The following is a 16,223-nucleotide window of genomic DNA, read 5'->3' on the forward strand; positions in this document are numbered from 1 at the left end:
AGGTCAGAACAGTGCATTGACAACAATCCTGTTTACAGACCATTTTGTGGTTATCTTTAAACTTTAGCTTTGGTGTTGCTTCCAAGGTCATGCTCTGGTGTAGCCTTCAAGAGGGACAGAAGGCAAAACTCTGACCCAGAAGGGGAGTGGATCTACCACACTGACTTGACAATATGACTGTTGAAGATTTTAGCCAGCTTGCTGCAGTTAAAAAAACATGGTCTAAGCTATAACTACTCATTTCACTTCAGCCTCATAATCTCAGAGTAGACATCCTGAAAAGAGTTTCCTTTGTTTTCTGTCTTTTCTTGGGGAAACGATAAAGTGGAAAATTGAATTCTCTTGGACCACAATTGCCGAGTTGAAAAATATTGTAAATTTAAAATATTAAAACAACACAGGAATATTCAAAACCATAGGATTCATAGAGGGTGTAAAAATAAAATCTATATGTGTTGGGTGTTTAGTGTTTCAAAACATGGCACAATCCCTAATGATTTTTTTAAAGATGTTTGGAATTTTTGTTTTGAGATAAAGTGGAAATAGAATTTAGTTTCCTGTGCTAACTTAGAAATATCCATTACTTCTATAATGCTCATGAAATTTTCCTTTATTTCTGCAGTAGTGATGTAGGTCTGCCAGGAAATCTGACCATCAGCTAAATAGCTGTTTCTGAGAGATAAAGCCTTGAAGCTGCAGCTTATTATGCCAGGAATAAGCCTCTGTCCCAAGGCATTGGGTGGGTTCTGTGTGATTTCTTTTTATTGAATTGTAATTGGCTCAGGAAGAGGGGAGAGGGAAAAGCTACTTTGCTTACCCTGGAAGAGATTTACTCCATACCCAGGGTACTGCTACCAGGGAGCAGCAAATTAATATGCATTTCTCAGCCTGGGTGGCTTTTTGACACCTGATGATGTGGCAGTACATTTAGATGATAAGGAAAATCCCTGATCACAGCAGGAACATCTGGGTTTTTCTGGCAAGAGGGCAAGTTTCCCACCTTGTGCAGAAGCTTAAGTGGCTGTTTTGGTCCAGTCTCTTCTAATTTAAAAGAAGAGTAATTCCTTATGGTATTTTTCTTATATAATCTTTTAGATATAAAGTTGTGGCTTTAATAATTTTTTGCTGTTTGCAAATTTAGTACTTATTAGGGCTTTCTATTGGTCTGTTGGTCTATTTCTACTAATATATTGGTCCTACTGCTAGATTTTTATAAGTCTCAAGAAAAAGATTTCATGTTTTGCTTTAAATTTACCAATATACAGAATTGAGACATTAATTTGATCATAGAATAAAATAGATGTAAAAGCCCATTCTCCAATTTATTATAAATTCAGTGTGAAAATATCAATGACTAACATTTTGGTTGGTTTATTTTTTTCTTTAGGTTATGGTATATAAGTTTTACAAATTCATTCAAAAAATATTTTTGACTTTTATGTAGTTAGTTATAGTTTGGTCCATGGAAAATGTAGTCTTGCAGACATAGTTAAGAGTACCATAATTTTAAAATCATTTACACTGGAATAAATATTTTCAAATTGAAAATAGAACACACTGTATACATTTCATTTGAAAACAGTGACTGTTCATGCATATATTGTAGAAAATACAAGTAGAAACACATAGTTTGCCATTAGGTTTAAGTATGTGCTTACATCATTGAATATGAATCACAGCCTAATAGAACTATAAAGTGTTTGTACTTGATCCAGACTTCAGGCAGGATTTTGAGGAAGAACATTGCTGAAATGCCAGTAGCATGAGATGGTGCAGTCGACAAAATAGCAGATAATGTAGGGTAACAATTGGTAACATATTTTAGAAATTCTTCACTTACCTGGTGATGACTAAGGTGACTGACTGTAACTGGGCTTTTCATAAACACATTAATATATGAGTTTATTACTGACTTTACCATATCAACATTGAATTAGGAAAATCTTTTTATGAGGGATTATTTTTCTTACCATTTAAATGCTCAAAGCTGATTCTACTGATAGATCTTTTGATTTTTTTTTTTAAACCCATATCTGCCTTAATACGATTACTTTGTGGTAGCCTGCTGCATGAATTACATGTCATAATTGACATAAATGGAGAAATGCCACACTACTTTTTAGATGCAATTAGAAATAATCATATTTTCCTCAGACATTGTATACTGTGGTACTGTAGGTGTGACATAAAATTGAAATAGGCATCTAACAGTAGTATGCTGCAGTCCATGGGGTCTCAGAGTTGAACACCACTTAGCGGCTGATGACAGCAATACGTCTTTTAGTATAAATTTAAAAGTAGAGTCTTTGTATTTCAGTGAAAGTGCATTTCCACTAAATTTTGTCATGGTACCTTTATTAAAGCATTCCATTATCAATTTGATTTTTATTAAAAAATTTTTTTTCATTTTTATTTCTTGAGTTGTTTCTGGTGTTTTTCAAGATTATTTTATTAATTTCTTATTGTGATTATTTGCCGAGCTGTGCCACGTGGGATTCTAGTTCCCCTACCAAAGATAGAACCTGTGCCCCCTGCAGTGGAAGCATGCAGCCCTAACCCCTGGACTTCAGGAAGTCCCTCAATTTGATTTTTAAAACAACTGATAGAAATGTTCCTTTAAAATTATGGGATTCTGAAACCTCGTGAAAATAGGAAACATAATAAGTATTCCAGAAAAAGCCATCCATGTAGGTGTAGGCCACTGAGCTAAGTGCCAGAGTTTAAAGGTGCCTGGTGATCTTCTGCCCAGGCGTCACTGTGATCATGAAAATAGCCATTTTGAGAATTAACTAAATTATAAGTTAGAACTATAATTAGAAGTAAAATTGGAATATAGTGATAACAAAATGCATGACATTATTAGTTCTGGTGAGAACCAGGGAATGCCTCTTACAGAAAGCATCTTGGGAACTGGGTGTTGAAGAGTGGTGAGTGTTTTTACAGAAGAAGCATTACTGGGAGTCTAGACTCAGGAAGATCCTGATGGAGATGAGAGGCCTATGGCACTAAAGGTCCCCAGCTCAGCCTCGTGTTTGTTCCAGGTGTGATGTGACCTAAAGGGCATTGTAGAAGAATCCTCTGTGGCACGTTGTTGGAGAGGATGAGGATTGAGCAAGCCTCCAATTTGAGGGCTGCTGTAATTGTTCAGATGAGAGGCACATTGATTCTGTACGAGGGTGATGTCCAAAATGTAAGATTTTGGCCATGACCTCTGGATTCACAAGACGTAGCAACTGTGGGGATTAGGTGGGATGGAAAGAGGTGAAGCAGATGATGCTGTTTTTCAGAAGGGTGCCAGAATTGATAGAGGAGTTGGGTTTCATTTTGATCTACTAATTTGGAGATATCTTTGGGACATCCTGTTGGAAATTTAGATCATGAATTCAGAAAAAATATTTAGTGTTGGTGACTTGTGTGTAGATATTTTCATGGGTTAGGTTTTGAAGGACTTCACAGGTGGCGCCAGTGGTAAAGAACATGCCTGCCAATGCAGGAGACTTAAGGACCATCCCTGGGTGGAGAAGATCCCCTGCAGGAGGGCATGGCAACCCACTCCAGTAATCTTGCCTGGAGAATCCCATGGACAGAGGAGCCTAGCGGGCTGAGGTCCATGGGTTTGCAAAGAATTAGATACGACTGAAGTGACTTAGTATATGTGCAGATTTTGAAACTGCATACTTTTGGGCTTGTTCAGGGAGATGGTGGTGAGTGGTCCATAGTAAGAGTCCACAGGGGCCATTTAAAAGATGAGGAATCTCCATCATTATGGAGATTCAAAAGTACCAGCAGCTTCTTGGATTCTAGATGTCAAGAAGAGTGTTTTGTAGCATCTTATCTCATCATTTTAAAGATGTATTTTCCCCTTTGCAAGTGGTATTTCATCATGTTGCATACACCCTGTTCATTATCAGCTTTTCACCTAATGGTTTTAGCATCCATTAATTATATTTTCCTGAATGAATGATTTCATTAGGAGTTGAAAATGGTGATTTTTTGAATTCTATTAATTATTCTATTATTATGTCCATTACTCTGCATGTTTCTGAAAGGACAAGCTTTCCTCCTTGACTATTGGTTACTTTGAAATACCGTTCCTACAGAAAAAGCAGGATATATGTATTTTTTTAATGCTGTCTGTTTGATTGTTCATTTTCAAAGTAGAGAGTTGGTATAATAATAATTTCTAATGGTGGGAAATGAATAGCAAAACCAGTTCCCTAGTCAATGGTAGGAGCCCAAGATCCTTGATGTAAAAATTGTGCTTCTGTTTCTCCACTCTTCCACCTTTCCTCTCTTCATGGATCTTTTAGTTTCTGTCATTAATAAGTTTATCTGCCTTTTATGACTTATTTGAATTTCTGGTCAGTAAGTTTAGGGACTACCACGTGAAGCATAGATTTGCTTTGTTCTGAAGTTATTATGCTCAAGGAAGGGCTCTCAATATTTTGAGATACAGTGAACTTTAGTGTCTTCATTTGCTTGATTCCTTTCTTTAGACTTTGTGTCTCTACTTTACTTTACCCTTTCCACGTTCTTATCAGCAAGGTCAGTACTTCATCGTGGGCCTGGAGAGCAGTCTAATCTCACCAGCATTTTCCTTGTACTTGTGGTTGTGCCTCCTCACAACTTTGACCCATAGTAACCAGGAGGATACAGAGTTTTTCTAGTAAAAAGTAGTTGCTGCTAATGGTTAATTCTACTACTGTGTTTTTAATGTTCACTTTCTGTAATTTGGCTTTAAAAAGTTACAAAGTTTCACGCTACACTTTATACTGGTGGATATTTATAGATTAATTTTTTTTTTCAGAAGTCACAATATTGGCATAGGTTCAGGATAACCAGTTCATTTTTTAAGTTTTATCCTCTGATGGAACAGAAAACAGTATCCTGGTCTATTCTAAGGTCTATACAATCAATCCTATTATATTACACTTTTTGTTTCTATGTGTGTGTTTGCTGCTAATGTGGTTTGAGTAATGAAGAATAAGAATCAGTCATGTGTATGAAGATTTTTACAGTCAGACTACCCCCAACAAAGTTTTTAAGGAAAATATTTGGGTATTTAACGTGGGGCACTGATTGCAAGTTAGCTGAAGTGAGGCTAACATTTTAAATTTGTTCTTTTAGAAGATACTTAGATTTAGCTATTGAACTGAAATGCTCAATTTTACTACCTTATCCTAGCCTTCTCATTTCTTTTCAGAACATTGAGATTAAGCCAAAGCAAGTTGTCATAAATTATTATTTGAAAGAAATACCTTGGCTGCTCTGGGGTATATTAAATAAATATTGAGCAATCAAAGACATCTCATCTCAAGCATGTTGGGGTGAACAATTTTGTGTCTATTATGTACCAGGTGTTGGGATAGGCTAATTTTTTTCTTCTCTTACTATTTGAATTAATGTGTACGACTAGCTTGTGAAGGAGGTAACTGAAGAGCCCAGAGTCTTCAATCTCTTGCCCAAAGTCATGAAACTATGAGGATCTAAATAAAGAGCAAATTCATTCATCTTCTCTGTTTTAAGTGTTTTTGGTAAATTATAGAAAACATCTCACAACATTATTCTAAGATTGGAAAGAAGAAGAAAAGAGAAATGCCGTGATTGAGTGATGGTAAAAGTCCGGTATAGAAGTATTTTCCTGCAGAGGTTGACCCCAGAGGAGGGCGGAGTATGCTATTCTATCTACTGTGTGGTGTGTCTACCTGTGTGGCCAGAGCCATCAGACTCCCTTTCCCAGGCAGGCGACTGCATTTCTGAGGTCTAACCTGCAGGAAATGACCTCGGTCAGCTCTTTGGTATAGACTTGGGGAAAACATTTTAAATATGTAGAATAATTTTTTTTCTGCTACTTTAGAAAAACCGGGTGCATCATTAATTTGCAAGGGCTGGTTTTTTACAAGATACCTTTTTGTTTCTTTTTGAATAGAAAGATGAAAACTACAGAAGCCTCCCACGGGACACTAGTAACTGGTCTAACCAATTTCAGAGAGACAATGCTCGCTCATCTCTGAGTGCCAGTCACCCAATGGTGGACAAGTGGCTGGAGAAGCAAGAACAGGTAACATAAACGCATCCTTCTACACGCATCGGTGGTATAACTTCCTGGCCCACCCCCTAGGCGTTTCCCTCCATCACAGTGATGCTTGGAGATAAGTGGTTCTGCCCAACTGTAGTTAAATACCAGGCTCTGTATCTGAGTGTGTATAACATAAATGTAGACTGTTTTGGTGGTGGTCCCTGATGAAAGATTTCTCCTAAGCAGTTGCTGTAGATTCTCAAGTATTACCACCATAGAGCTTTTTAGGTTGTGAGGCACAGATATTTGGTATGAATAATGCAGTTTATAAGTAGACTTTCAAGGCCACCCCTGGGGACTGCCCTGGCAGTCCAGTGGTTAATCACCCTCCAATGTAGGGGGTGTGGGTTCGACCCCTGGTTGGGGAGCTGAGATCCCACATGCCTCAGAGCCAAAAAACCAAAACATAAAAAAACAGAAGCAATATTGTAACAAATTTAATAAAAACATTAAAAACGGTCTATATAAAAAGGGGGGGCGCTTAAAAAAAAAATCACCCATGGGTTCCCCTCTCAATTGAGAGGCAGTACAGTTGAAAGATCTGAAGGGACGAAATAAAAATTTCTGTTATCCCTGACTTCACTTTATGGGAGAAACGGACATTCTAGTGTTGTTTCAACAATTGTCAGGTCTGCGGACTTGTCCTTTCACAAAAGACCAGGACCTGTTGTAGGCATGTGTTATCCCAATTGCTTAGTTCACTCTGCAGGCTAGCCACCTCCAATTCATAAAATCAAAAATTGTTCACCACTCAGCGTACATAATGGCTTCCTATCTTAGGAAGGGGACTGTTTGCAATTTGTTTGAAAACTAAGAGGTTATCTGCTAAGTTTTGATGTATAAAAAAGTTCTTGCAGTGTCATTGTTTTTAAAAAAGTGTTAATTGCTTATTGTTAGTCACAGTGGTTTCTCTATAGTTGGAACCCCAGTGTTTTCTCTGTAGTTTTAGTAGTATTGATATTAAAAATCTATGTATTTGGTTCCCTCATCACTTATTTTCTTTAAAAAGTTCGTATGGATCACAAACTAGGTGAGTATTCAGTGACAGAATGCTTTGTTGTGTATTTGTTTCAGTAATTTCTAAAATTATTGATAATGTGGTTGCCTAGATACTGGAATAAGCTGTTTTTCAATTTAGATTAATGATATCAGTGGAAGGAAACCCTATTCTACTGAATTCATCTCAGTTTCTTTTTTCAGTATAATCTCCTAAAATAGTGCTATGTATGTGGGGTGTTTGAACAACAGAAAATGACAGTTTGCCTTTGATACGTGCAATGGTATATGCTTTTTACCCTATAGTAAGGAGCATAAAACTGTGTGTGATGGAAAAGTTTTTAAATAATTTAAAAGCCATTGAAGTTCTAGTTGGAAGAACAAGTGATAAAAACAAGTGAAAAGCCAGTGGTAATGAAATAGTAATCCCGATTAGATTGAAGTCCATGTTGTTTTGAGAAGATTATCACTTTGAAGTAAAGTTTTTTTACTGTTTACTTTTTATTTGAAAAAAAAAAAGTAGTACAATAAATCACAGAGACAGCACAAAGCGTTCTGATGCACACTGCACATGGCTTAGTGATATCAGCTAACGCAAATAACCACATTATCCAAAAGTGGAAACAGCACTACTAACTAAGCTGCTGTTTGGTTTCTACCAGTTTTTACTTGCATTGTTTTGATGTATGTGTGTTAGTCGCTCAGTCATGTCCTGCTGTTTGTGACCTCATGGACCATAGCCCACCTGGAGTGGGTTGCCATTTCCTTCTCCAGGGGTCTTGATGTGTAGATTTATGAAAGAAATTTTTATTGGGGTGTAGTTGCTTTACAGTGTTAGTTTCTGCTGGACAGCAAAGTGAATCAGCTCTACGTATATATACATCCCCTCTTCTGTGGATTTCCTTCTCACGTAGGTCACCACACTATGTTGGGTAGAGTTCCCTGTACTATACAGTCAGCTCTCACTGAAGTAACTTTTTAAAATGAAGATGGTTTAGCTGGGCCTGGGATCAGACTGGCAGCTACCTGCTGTTCACCTTGTATGGTATTTGGGCGCTTGCTCGCCTTGTCTACCCCTCGGTTTATTCATGTAGCAGATGAGTTTGTCATCAAACCTGCCTCGTCAGTGATGTAATACCCGCTGAGGATTTAGAGTCATGCCTGGTACGCAGAAAGACTCACTGTGTCTTAGTGTATTTGTTGGAAAGACATTGGGTGTGAATATAGAACATCTGGATTGCGTGATAAGGAAGCACTCCTTGCTCCCGTAGCAAGAAGTCTGGGGGAAGGGCAAAGGGGGCTTCGTTTTTGGCCTGGTGGCCTCCTTCAAGGTCTGGGGTCCCCAGCTTTACTGGGAGTCTCCCGAGGTCTCCACTAGTCTTTTCCTGCCTGATTCAGACCATCATATCCTTGTAGAGGAAGGGGGCCGTTCCCTTCTCTTCACTGTGGCTCACTTGAGAGCAGATAAGCTTTTCCTGCCAGCTTGCCTCTTTCCTCACCCACCAGATGCCCTCCCTGTTTTGTTGTTCACAATCACATGACTTGCCTGCCCATTTCTAAATCAAAGGCAGTAAAGTACCTGTGTTGGTTTAGACTAATCAAACTTGACCTCCTGGAACTGGGGGTGGAAATGGGGGTTCACCTTTGCTGAAACACATTTGCTCCTCACTAAACACAACCCCACACACACACTCAAAATCAGGGCTCTGTTCAGGAAAAAGTTGCTGAATCGGATAGTTTTTTTTTTTTTGCAAGATTCAGAGAAAAAAATTGGCAGCCCAGAGCTCCTAAAATATGATACATTTAATTATTTCCAAAAATATAACTTTGTCTTACTATTGTGATTGTAGGCCTGTAAAGAAAGTAAAATAGTTTTTCTTTGTAATTTTGGAGTTTCTTTTTAAGCAAAAGGGATTCATTGAGAAGCCACACAAACACCTCCCCCCACCCCAAATAAGCCTTGCTTTGCTTCTGTTGAAGTTATCTAAAGTATTTGTTCTATGATAAAAAAAGTTTTTTTAAAAAACTACTTTTTTAGTCTATGTAGTCCACTGTAGACGGCATTAGCTAATTGCTAATTGATTCCTGAGCCCACAACATCTTTTTCCTTAGCTTAAGAAATGATGATTCATTCATTAAATTTAGTGGTTTACCATCAGCTGGATAATTAACCAACCTGAAAACTACTTAACTAGACAGGAAGAGCAAAAAAAAAAATTCATATTAAAACTTTGGCTTAAAGTAAGCATGGTTGTTTGGACAGAAGAGGACAAATAAGTTATGCTGGATACACTGGAAATCTAGTCCAGCCATTCTCATTTAATTGTGGATTTATTCATTTAACTGTTCCCTCGAGTCATCTGACTTTAATGACCTGATGCCTCGTTTGTGGCTTTTTTTTCCCCTCCTTAATTTTTGCCATTAAAAATAAAGTAAAGGCGTGGCATCAGGTAGATAAAAGAATGTTTCATGCGGTTTAAAAAAAAAGTCAGCCCTTGCCTTTAGGATTTGAGATCACAAGGGTGGAACTGATATCTTCTCTTAGTTATGCCATCTGTCCTAAAGAGGTCAACAGAGTTCCAGATTTTATATGCCTGCAGTGGTTTTGTTTTTGCTCTATTTCCTACTAGAGTGCTTGCCTCTCATTATCTCTGTTTTTTGAAGGCAATTATGCCCACATCAGCCGTGCCAATGGGAATAAACAGTAGGGATGAAAAGGACAAAGGAGGGTGTGAGTGCTGAGCTAGCAGGCACCTCTGGAAGCTGAGGTGCTTTCCCTTTTGTGCAAGGACCCTACATAAGTGGGCCACTTAATCTTCCTTCCCTCTGAGTGTTGCTAAGTTACACCTCTGTCACCAGAGATAGGTGGTATACTGAACTCTGACCCAGGAAGCACTTGGAATCAAACTTAACATGATTATGGAATCATGACTGACTCACTCCGCTCAGAATAGCTTGTAGCTGCATCCTACATCAAGATCATCTTAGAAGGTAGGACTGAGCATCCTTCAAAGGCAACCTTTTCTTACCTCAGTCATTTGACTTCCTTCTTCTGAGAGCACTCAGAGGAAGCACAGAGGATTTGAAGACTAAATCAGTTTTTGTTGTGTTGCCTTTAAAAAGTTCTCCTGGGACTTCCCTGGTGGTCCAGTAGCTAGGACTCTGAGGTTTCCCAACTCAGTTTCCAACTGAGCAGGGGGCATTAGTTGGAACCCTGGTGGGGGCACTAAGATCCCACATGCCATGCAGCCAAGTTTTATAAAAATAATAAAATTAGGTCTTAAATAAATAAAATGTAAAAAAAAAGTTCTCCTGCTTTAAAAATTTTGATTCTAAGATCTAAGTAACAAAAAACGCAACGAAGTCCTTAGTTTTGATGTGTGGCTATGTTTTAAGAAATCTGAATTTCTTTTTATTATTACCACTTCCCTGACTCTGCATGGACTATAATATTGGCAGATAATAGATCATAAGCTGCCTTTGTTCTTATATCCCCACGGTTTATTGCAGCTAATAAATTCTGCAAAAGAGGAGGCAGGATCTTTACAATATGTGATTGGGAGAATTTGGGACCAGAACTGTAGAGGGAGCTTAAGGGAAATTTAAGCTAATTGGGAGCCTGCCATTTTCACTACCTTGTCTGGGTGAACAGGCCTGAAGCCAATTAACAGAAAGAGTGGTGAGGTGGAAGGCACATTCCAGCCACCACTTACACTGTCTTACAGGGGACGACTGCCCTGACCTTTAGAGAAAAGTCCATGCTTTAAGGTTTTTTCCATCAAGCAAAAACTTCATCTAATTGGCAGGTTATACTGAGGGAGGCAGACTCAGGGAAAGCCTTAAATGTGTGGTGATGGTGTGATTCCGGCTTGACATTGAATGTGCTGCCCCCTCCCCGCTGGAGCCTATGAGGCTGTGAGTTTTAGAAGCACTGACCTGCCTTTTTCCTTCTTATTTTGTGTACTTCTGTCACTGTCTCTAGACGTGATGCTTTTGCTCCAGACTTTTTCATGTCGACAGGACATTTCTGACTTATGATCACTTCTTCCTTATGAAATGAAGGTGGCTAATCCAAGGAGGGATAGGTTTGTTTTTATGTCAGCCTGTGTTTGTTGAGTCGTGGAGATTATAATGAGAAAATAATTGACTGTTAAATAGAAAACAGATGTAATAAAATAATGCCAGAGAATGAAAGTTTATCATTGGTCTTATTTGCAAAAAGAAAAAAAAGAGTCCAACATTGTCTGCTTATCCTGATGCTTTTTAAAGTTTTGAAAATATTTATGCATTGTGACTACTACTATCATGCTACATAGTGAGTATATTCACAAATCATAGAAAAGGTAAGTTACTATGAAAGGGTTTCATTTTTATTTTTCATTATAATTTGTTTAAGGCCAAATTTTTGAAGATCTGGGGCAGAGTAAATTTTAAAAATTAGAGCCTGGGGACTTCCCTGGTGGTCCAGTGTCTTAAGACTCCACACTGCCAGTGCAGGGGGCCTGGCTTCCATTCCTGATAAGGGAACTAGATCTCACATACTGCATCTAAGAGTTCTAATGCTGCAGCTAAGACCCAGTGCGGCCAAATAAATAAATGAACAAATAATTAAAAATAAGTACTGAAAAATAAAAGTTAGAGTCTGTTTTGGATGTGAATAAGCAGTGTGTGAAGAAATATTTTTAGAATGGATACGTGTATGGGTATGGCTGGGTCCCCTCACTGTTCACCCGAAACTGCTACAGCATTGTTAATCAGCTACAAATACAAAATAAAATAAAAAGTTTTATTTAAAAAAAGAGAGAAATTTTCATCTTATCCAAATTTTTATACGGGATAGTTTAAAAAATGAGTAAGTCGGTCAGTAATTCCTCATGGTCCTAGGTCATGCCTGTTTCGCCCTGGTGTAATGAATGACAGAGGCCAAGGGTCACACCATGGGCCCTGCCTGCACACCTCTCTTTGAGGCTGATTTTTCTTTTGTCTACCTGCACAGGGGCAGATCCTCATTCTTTCCCAAGTGCTTAAAACCCTTTCAATGACACTTAGAACCATCCAGATGACATAATAAATAAGTTGTTTTCCAGAATATGAACTGATCATACTTTCTTAATGACGAAATTAGGAGGTGGCTTCCTCAGAAACCCGATTACAACAGCTGCAAACCCATCACTGAGATGACTGCAGGGTCATCCAGTTAGAACCAGGAATCACGATGGAAATTCTGACCGGGGAACTGGCCGGGCTTCATGGTCTCTGTTGACATTAACGGAACAGGAGGTTAGGGTCTGGTGGTGCCAGATAGTAATTAGAATGTGTTTTGTTTATTATTTCTGTAGCACATAGACACTGAGGAACCAAAAGACTAGATTATCTGGTTAAAAATAATCAAAGGTCCTTGCCTCCCGATTCTCAAATTCTTCAGTTTTCTATTAAAAGGTAGGGGATCTATTAATATTATTTCCTAGTTGGCAAAGTTTGGCAGAACTTGCGCCGAAGCAAGTATAATTGCATTCCCCTCTAGCAACAGCAAATGTAGAAACAAGAAACATTGATCGTTTTAAAATTAAATTTAGTTTTCATTATAAAATGCCAGAGAGTTTCTTCATAGCAGAAACCTGTCATGTTCACAATAACACCAAAAGTAAAACCCAAACAACCTCTGAAGTGAGGTGTCATGTCTCTTGGATATGCCAAGAGCAGATTGTCTTGGACTTTGATAACGGGGTGCCTACCATAATAAGACATGTCTTTACATTAGCTGAGGTTTAAAACATGATTAAAGTGACTTCTGTGTACATGACACATATTATTTCTCATAAACCCTACACATTTTCTACTTGTATTATCAAAGAACTGTGGACTCATAGCATCAAATACAAAATCAGGACTGGAAGGCAAGGGGCTGGTGGACATTTTTCCAAGAAGGGCACATGAGTTTCCTGGGGAGCCTTGCCAAAACACATGCAGGGCCACTTTCGTGAGAGTGATAAGCTGCATTTTACCCTTATCTAAACTCACAATTCAGTGGCATGGCCTTGACTGGGTTGTGTAAACCCTGCAAACTTCATTTTCACTACAGACAAGATGGGGAAAATAATGCCCACTGTTGGCGTGTGTGCAGGTGAGGTGAGGGAACACATACCAAAACTCAGATCCAGATTTTGGTGCATCATGGGCACTTGCTCGGTGCTGCTTTCCTGTCTTAATTTTGGGGGAGAATGGGCTCAATGGTTACACTTCACTTAACTCTCCCTAGTTTTGGGTCACTGAAATGTTATTTTCTCCTAGCATATTAGACGTACCACTTGGTGTGCTGGGCTGGTTCGTTTTCATCCCTGGTGTATTTCTAATGCCCTCATCATCCTTCCAGAATTGGATTCTTGTTTCCATGGCATCTTATCAGAATTAGAATAAAAGTTAATCATTTTAAATCATCTCTGGTTCTTCTCTGAAAAACCTAGTCTGACATAAGAATGACATTAGTGTTAATCTCTGTGTCTGTGTCCATGTTTTATATTCCCTTCTGTTTTTGGCAAACACATGTGGTTTTGATACGATTAGACCCAAGGATACCATTTAAGAATGCTAAGTGTCTTACGGGGGCTTCTGCTCTGCCACTTTCTAAGCATCTGGGTCCCTTTGTGAATGGAAGACGCTCCGGAGGCATAGTGCTGCTCACTGGTTTTTGGAGTGTTGGGTTGGGGGTAGTGCAGTTTAATGGGAACTAGTCAATTCTCCTCTTCCTTTATGACTGGCCCTTTTTATTGCTTCTTTGGCCTATGGAGCTAAAAGCCTGGGAGCAGCAGGGAAGTGCGTCTGAAATTCTACTGAGTGAAAAATCTTTGGTGGTGTGTGGATTAACCTTCACGGGGTGTCTGTTAGTAGCTGATGATTTTCTTGCCCGTGAATACAGCTGCTATAACTCGATGTTTAGAGCTTGTGCTGTGGATAAAGGCACATTTTCTTTTTTAGCTATGACCCTCAGGTGCCTTTTCATATATTCATTGCAGGCAGTCTTCAAGATTTTTGTTGTGAGCTGCACGATTAAATATGACTATGAAAAGAATACAGGTTTTCTCCTCTCTCTTCTACATTCACTGAGCAGTGAACTGCTCTCTTTTAAAGAAATTTGACGAAGAAATTTCTTTAAAATCTTTAGCTTACAATATGTTGTCTTCCCTGCCCGTGTCCTGCAGCCTGCCCATAGCAAGTGAATCCCTCACAAGCCATTTTATATTTGGGGGTTTTGTGATCTAGGTAGGTGTAGTTTTTCAAAGTCAGTCTCATACAGGCTTTTTCTAGCTACCTTCAGCAGGATTCTGGGTGGTCCTGAAAAAAATGGCTATTTTTAAACACTAAAGCATTTTGCTCGATGGTTGTGTGTTCTTTTCTCTCACTGAGGCCTGGGTATGTGTGCCCTACAGTATTTTCACTGGGTCTGTGTATCTGTGAGCTATTTTTTCCTTCAGTTTTTCCCTCCTTTCTTTCTCTTTCTGCTCTTATGGCTGAAGGAGGTTGTTGATCAGCTTTCTTCAACATCTGAGAAGATTTTAAAGAAGAAAATACTGAAAATAAACACGTAGTTTCCAATATAAAGGACTTCCCTGTAACTCAGATGGTAAAGAATCTGCCTGCCATGCAGGAGACCGGGGTTCGATCCCTGGGTCAGGAAGATCCTCTGGAGAAGGGAGTGGCAAGTCACTCCAGTGTTCTTGCCTGGAGAATCCCATGGACAGAGGAGCCTGTTGGGCTGCAGTCTGTGGGGTTGCAAATTGTCAGACGTGACTGAGAGACTAACACACACATTTCCATAATATAACCGCAATAGCATTGCAGGGGAGAGGGGTTTGGAGTGGGCTTTTGGGTTTTACTTCATGTTTTTGTAGAAATACATACTCCTTTGCAATAAGAACTTATTACTTGTAACGTTTTTATTTTTAGCAAATCAAGCTTCATAAGATTGAAAGATGGAGTAATGTTTTTTCTCTTTCTCTTTATTAAGCAAATACTGTAATTACCAAATTATAAGATAAAATGGCAATGTGGATATTTATCAGAATCAAGTCAAAACTTTTGAGAAGCAGAGTGTTTCTTCCTGCCTGCTGTATTCCTTCACTTCTCTGAGGCCATGCTTGAGTTCTCTGGCTCCTCCGGTTCCCAGCGCTGTGTTCACACACCTACCGTGGCGTGTGCTGCCGCCCTCCTCATGCCTGGAGGAAATTTCCCTGCGGTCAGCAGCCCTCCTCTCTGCTTTGTCTGCTGTGCCTCCTCAGTCACAGGACTTTGCCTTGTGTTTATTTCTTCCCTAGGCAGCCCTGAGTGTGTGTGTGTGTGTCTGCACTAGGTCTTCTAGGCAGCAGCTGCAGGCTGCCCACTGCAGTATTCTTGGCCTTCCCTGGGGGCTCAGGCAGAAAGAATCCGCCTGCAATGCAGGAGACCTGGGTTTGATTCCTGGCTTGGGAAGATTCCCTGGAGGAGAGCATGGCAACCCACTCCAGTGTTCTTGCTTGGAGAATCCCACGAACAGACGATTCTGGCAGGCTACAGTCCCTGGGGCCACAAAAAGTCAGACACGACTGAGGGACTAAACACAGCACATAGGCTTCATTAACACTGACGCTGTCCTGCAAGCTCGTGTCTCCTGGTTGCCCTGCTAATTCACAGACTTGGTTCCTTCCTTTTTTTTTTAACTGTGGTAAAAGTCACATAATATAAAACATACTATTTTAATCATATTTAATCGTGCAGTTCAGTAGCACTGGGTCCATTCACATTGTTTTGCAACTCTCACCATCATCCATCTCCTGGAGTTTTCACCTTCCTAAACTGAAGCTCTGTCCTCCTTAAACAGTAAGTCCCTATCTCCACAGCCCCACCCCCACCACCTGGCCCCTGGCATCTCCTGATGTACCTTCTGATCATGAATTTGACTATTCTAGGTACTCCGTATAAGTGGAATCAAACAATATTCATCTGCCCCTTCTGTATACTGGAATGCATTTTTTTTTTAAGGTTAACTTAACATACATCCTACAATCAGATTGCACCTTCTCCCCCCCCACCCCCCACCCCCACCCCCACTCTGGTCATGTCATACAGTAGGCCCTCATACATAATAGTGTACATGCATCAATCCCAATCTCCT

At 39.4% G+C, this 16,223-nt stretch overlaps 1 protein-coding gene across 1 annotated transcript in view; it reads left to right on the plus strand.

Annotated features, from left to right (window-relative positions):
- The window catches only part of PARD3 (par-3 family cell polarity regulator), a 554,870-nt gene that overhangs the window by 260,197 nt on the left and 278,450 nt on the right, over window positions 1-16,223 (plus strand). Inside the window, 1 exon segment of the mRNA XM_070472024.1 lies at window positions 5,930-6,061. Coding sequence (XP_070328125.1) covers window positions 5,930-6,061 — 132 coding nt within the window.

This window comes from Odocoileus virginianus, chromosome 9 (genome assembly GCF_023699985.2).
Source record: "Odocoileus virginianus isolate 20LAN1187 ecotype Illinois chromosome 9, Ovbor_1.2, whole genome shotgun sequence".
NCBI classification, from domain to species: domain Eukaryota; kingdom Metazoa; phylum Chordata; class Mammalia; order Artiodactyla; family Cervidae; genus Odocoileus; species Odocoileus virginianus.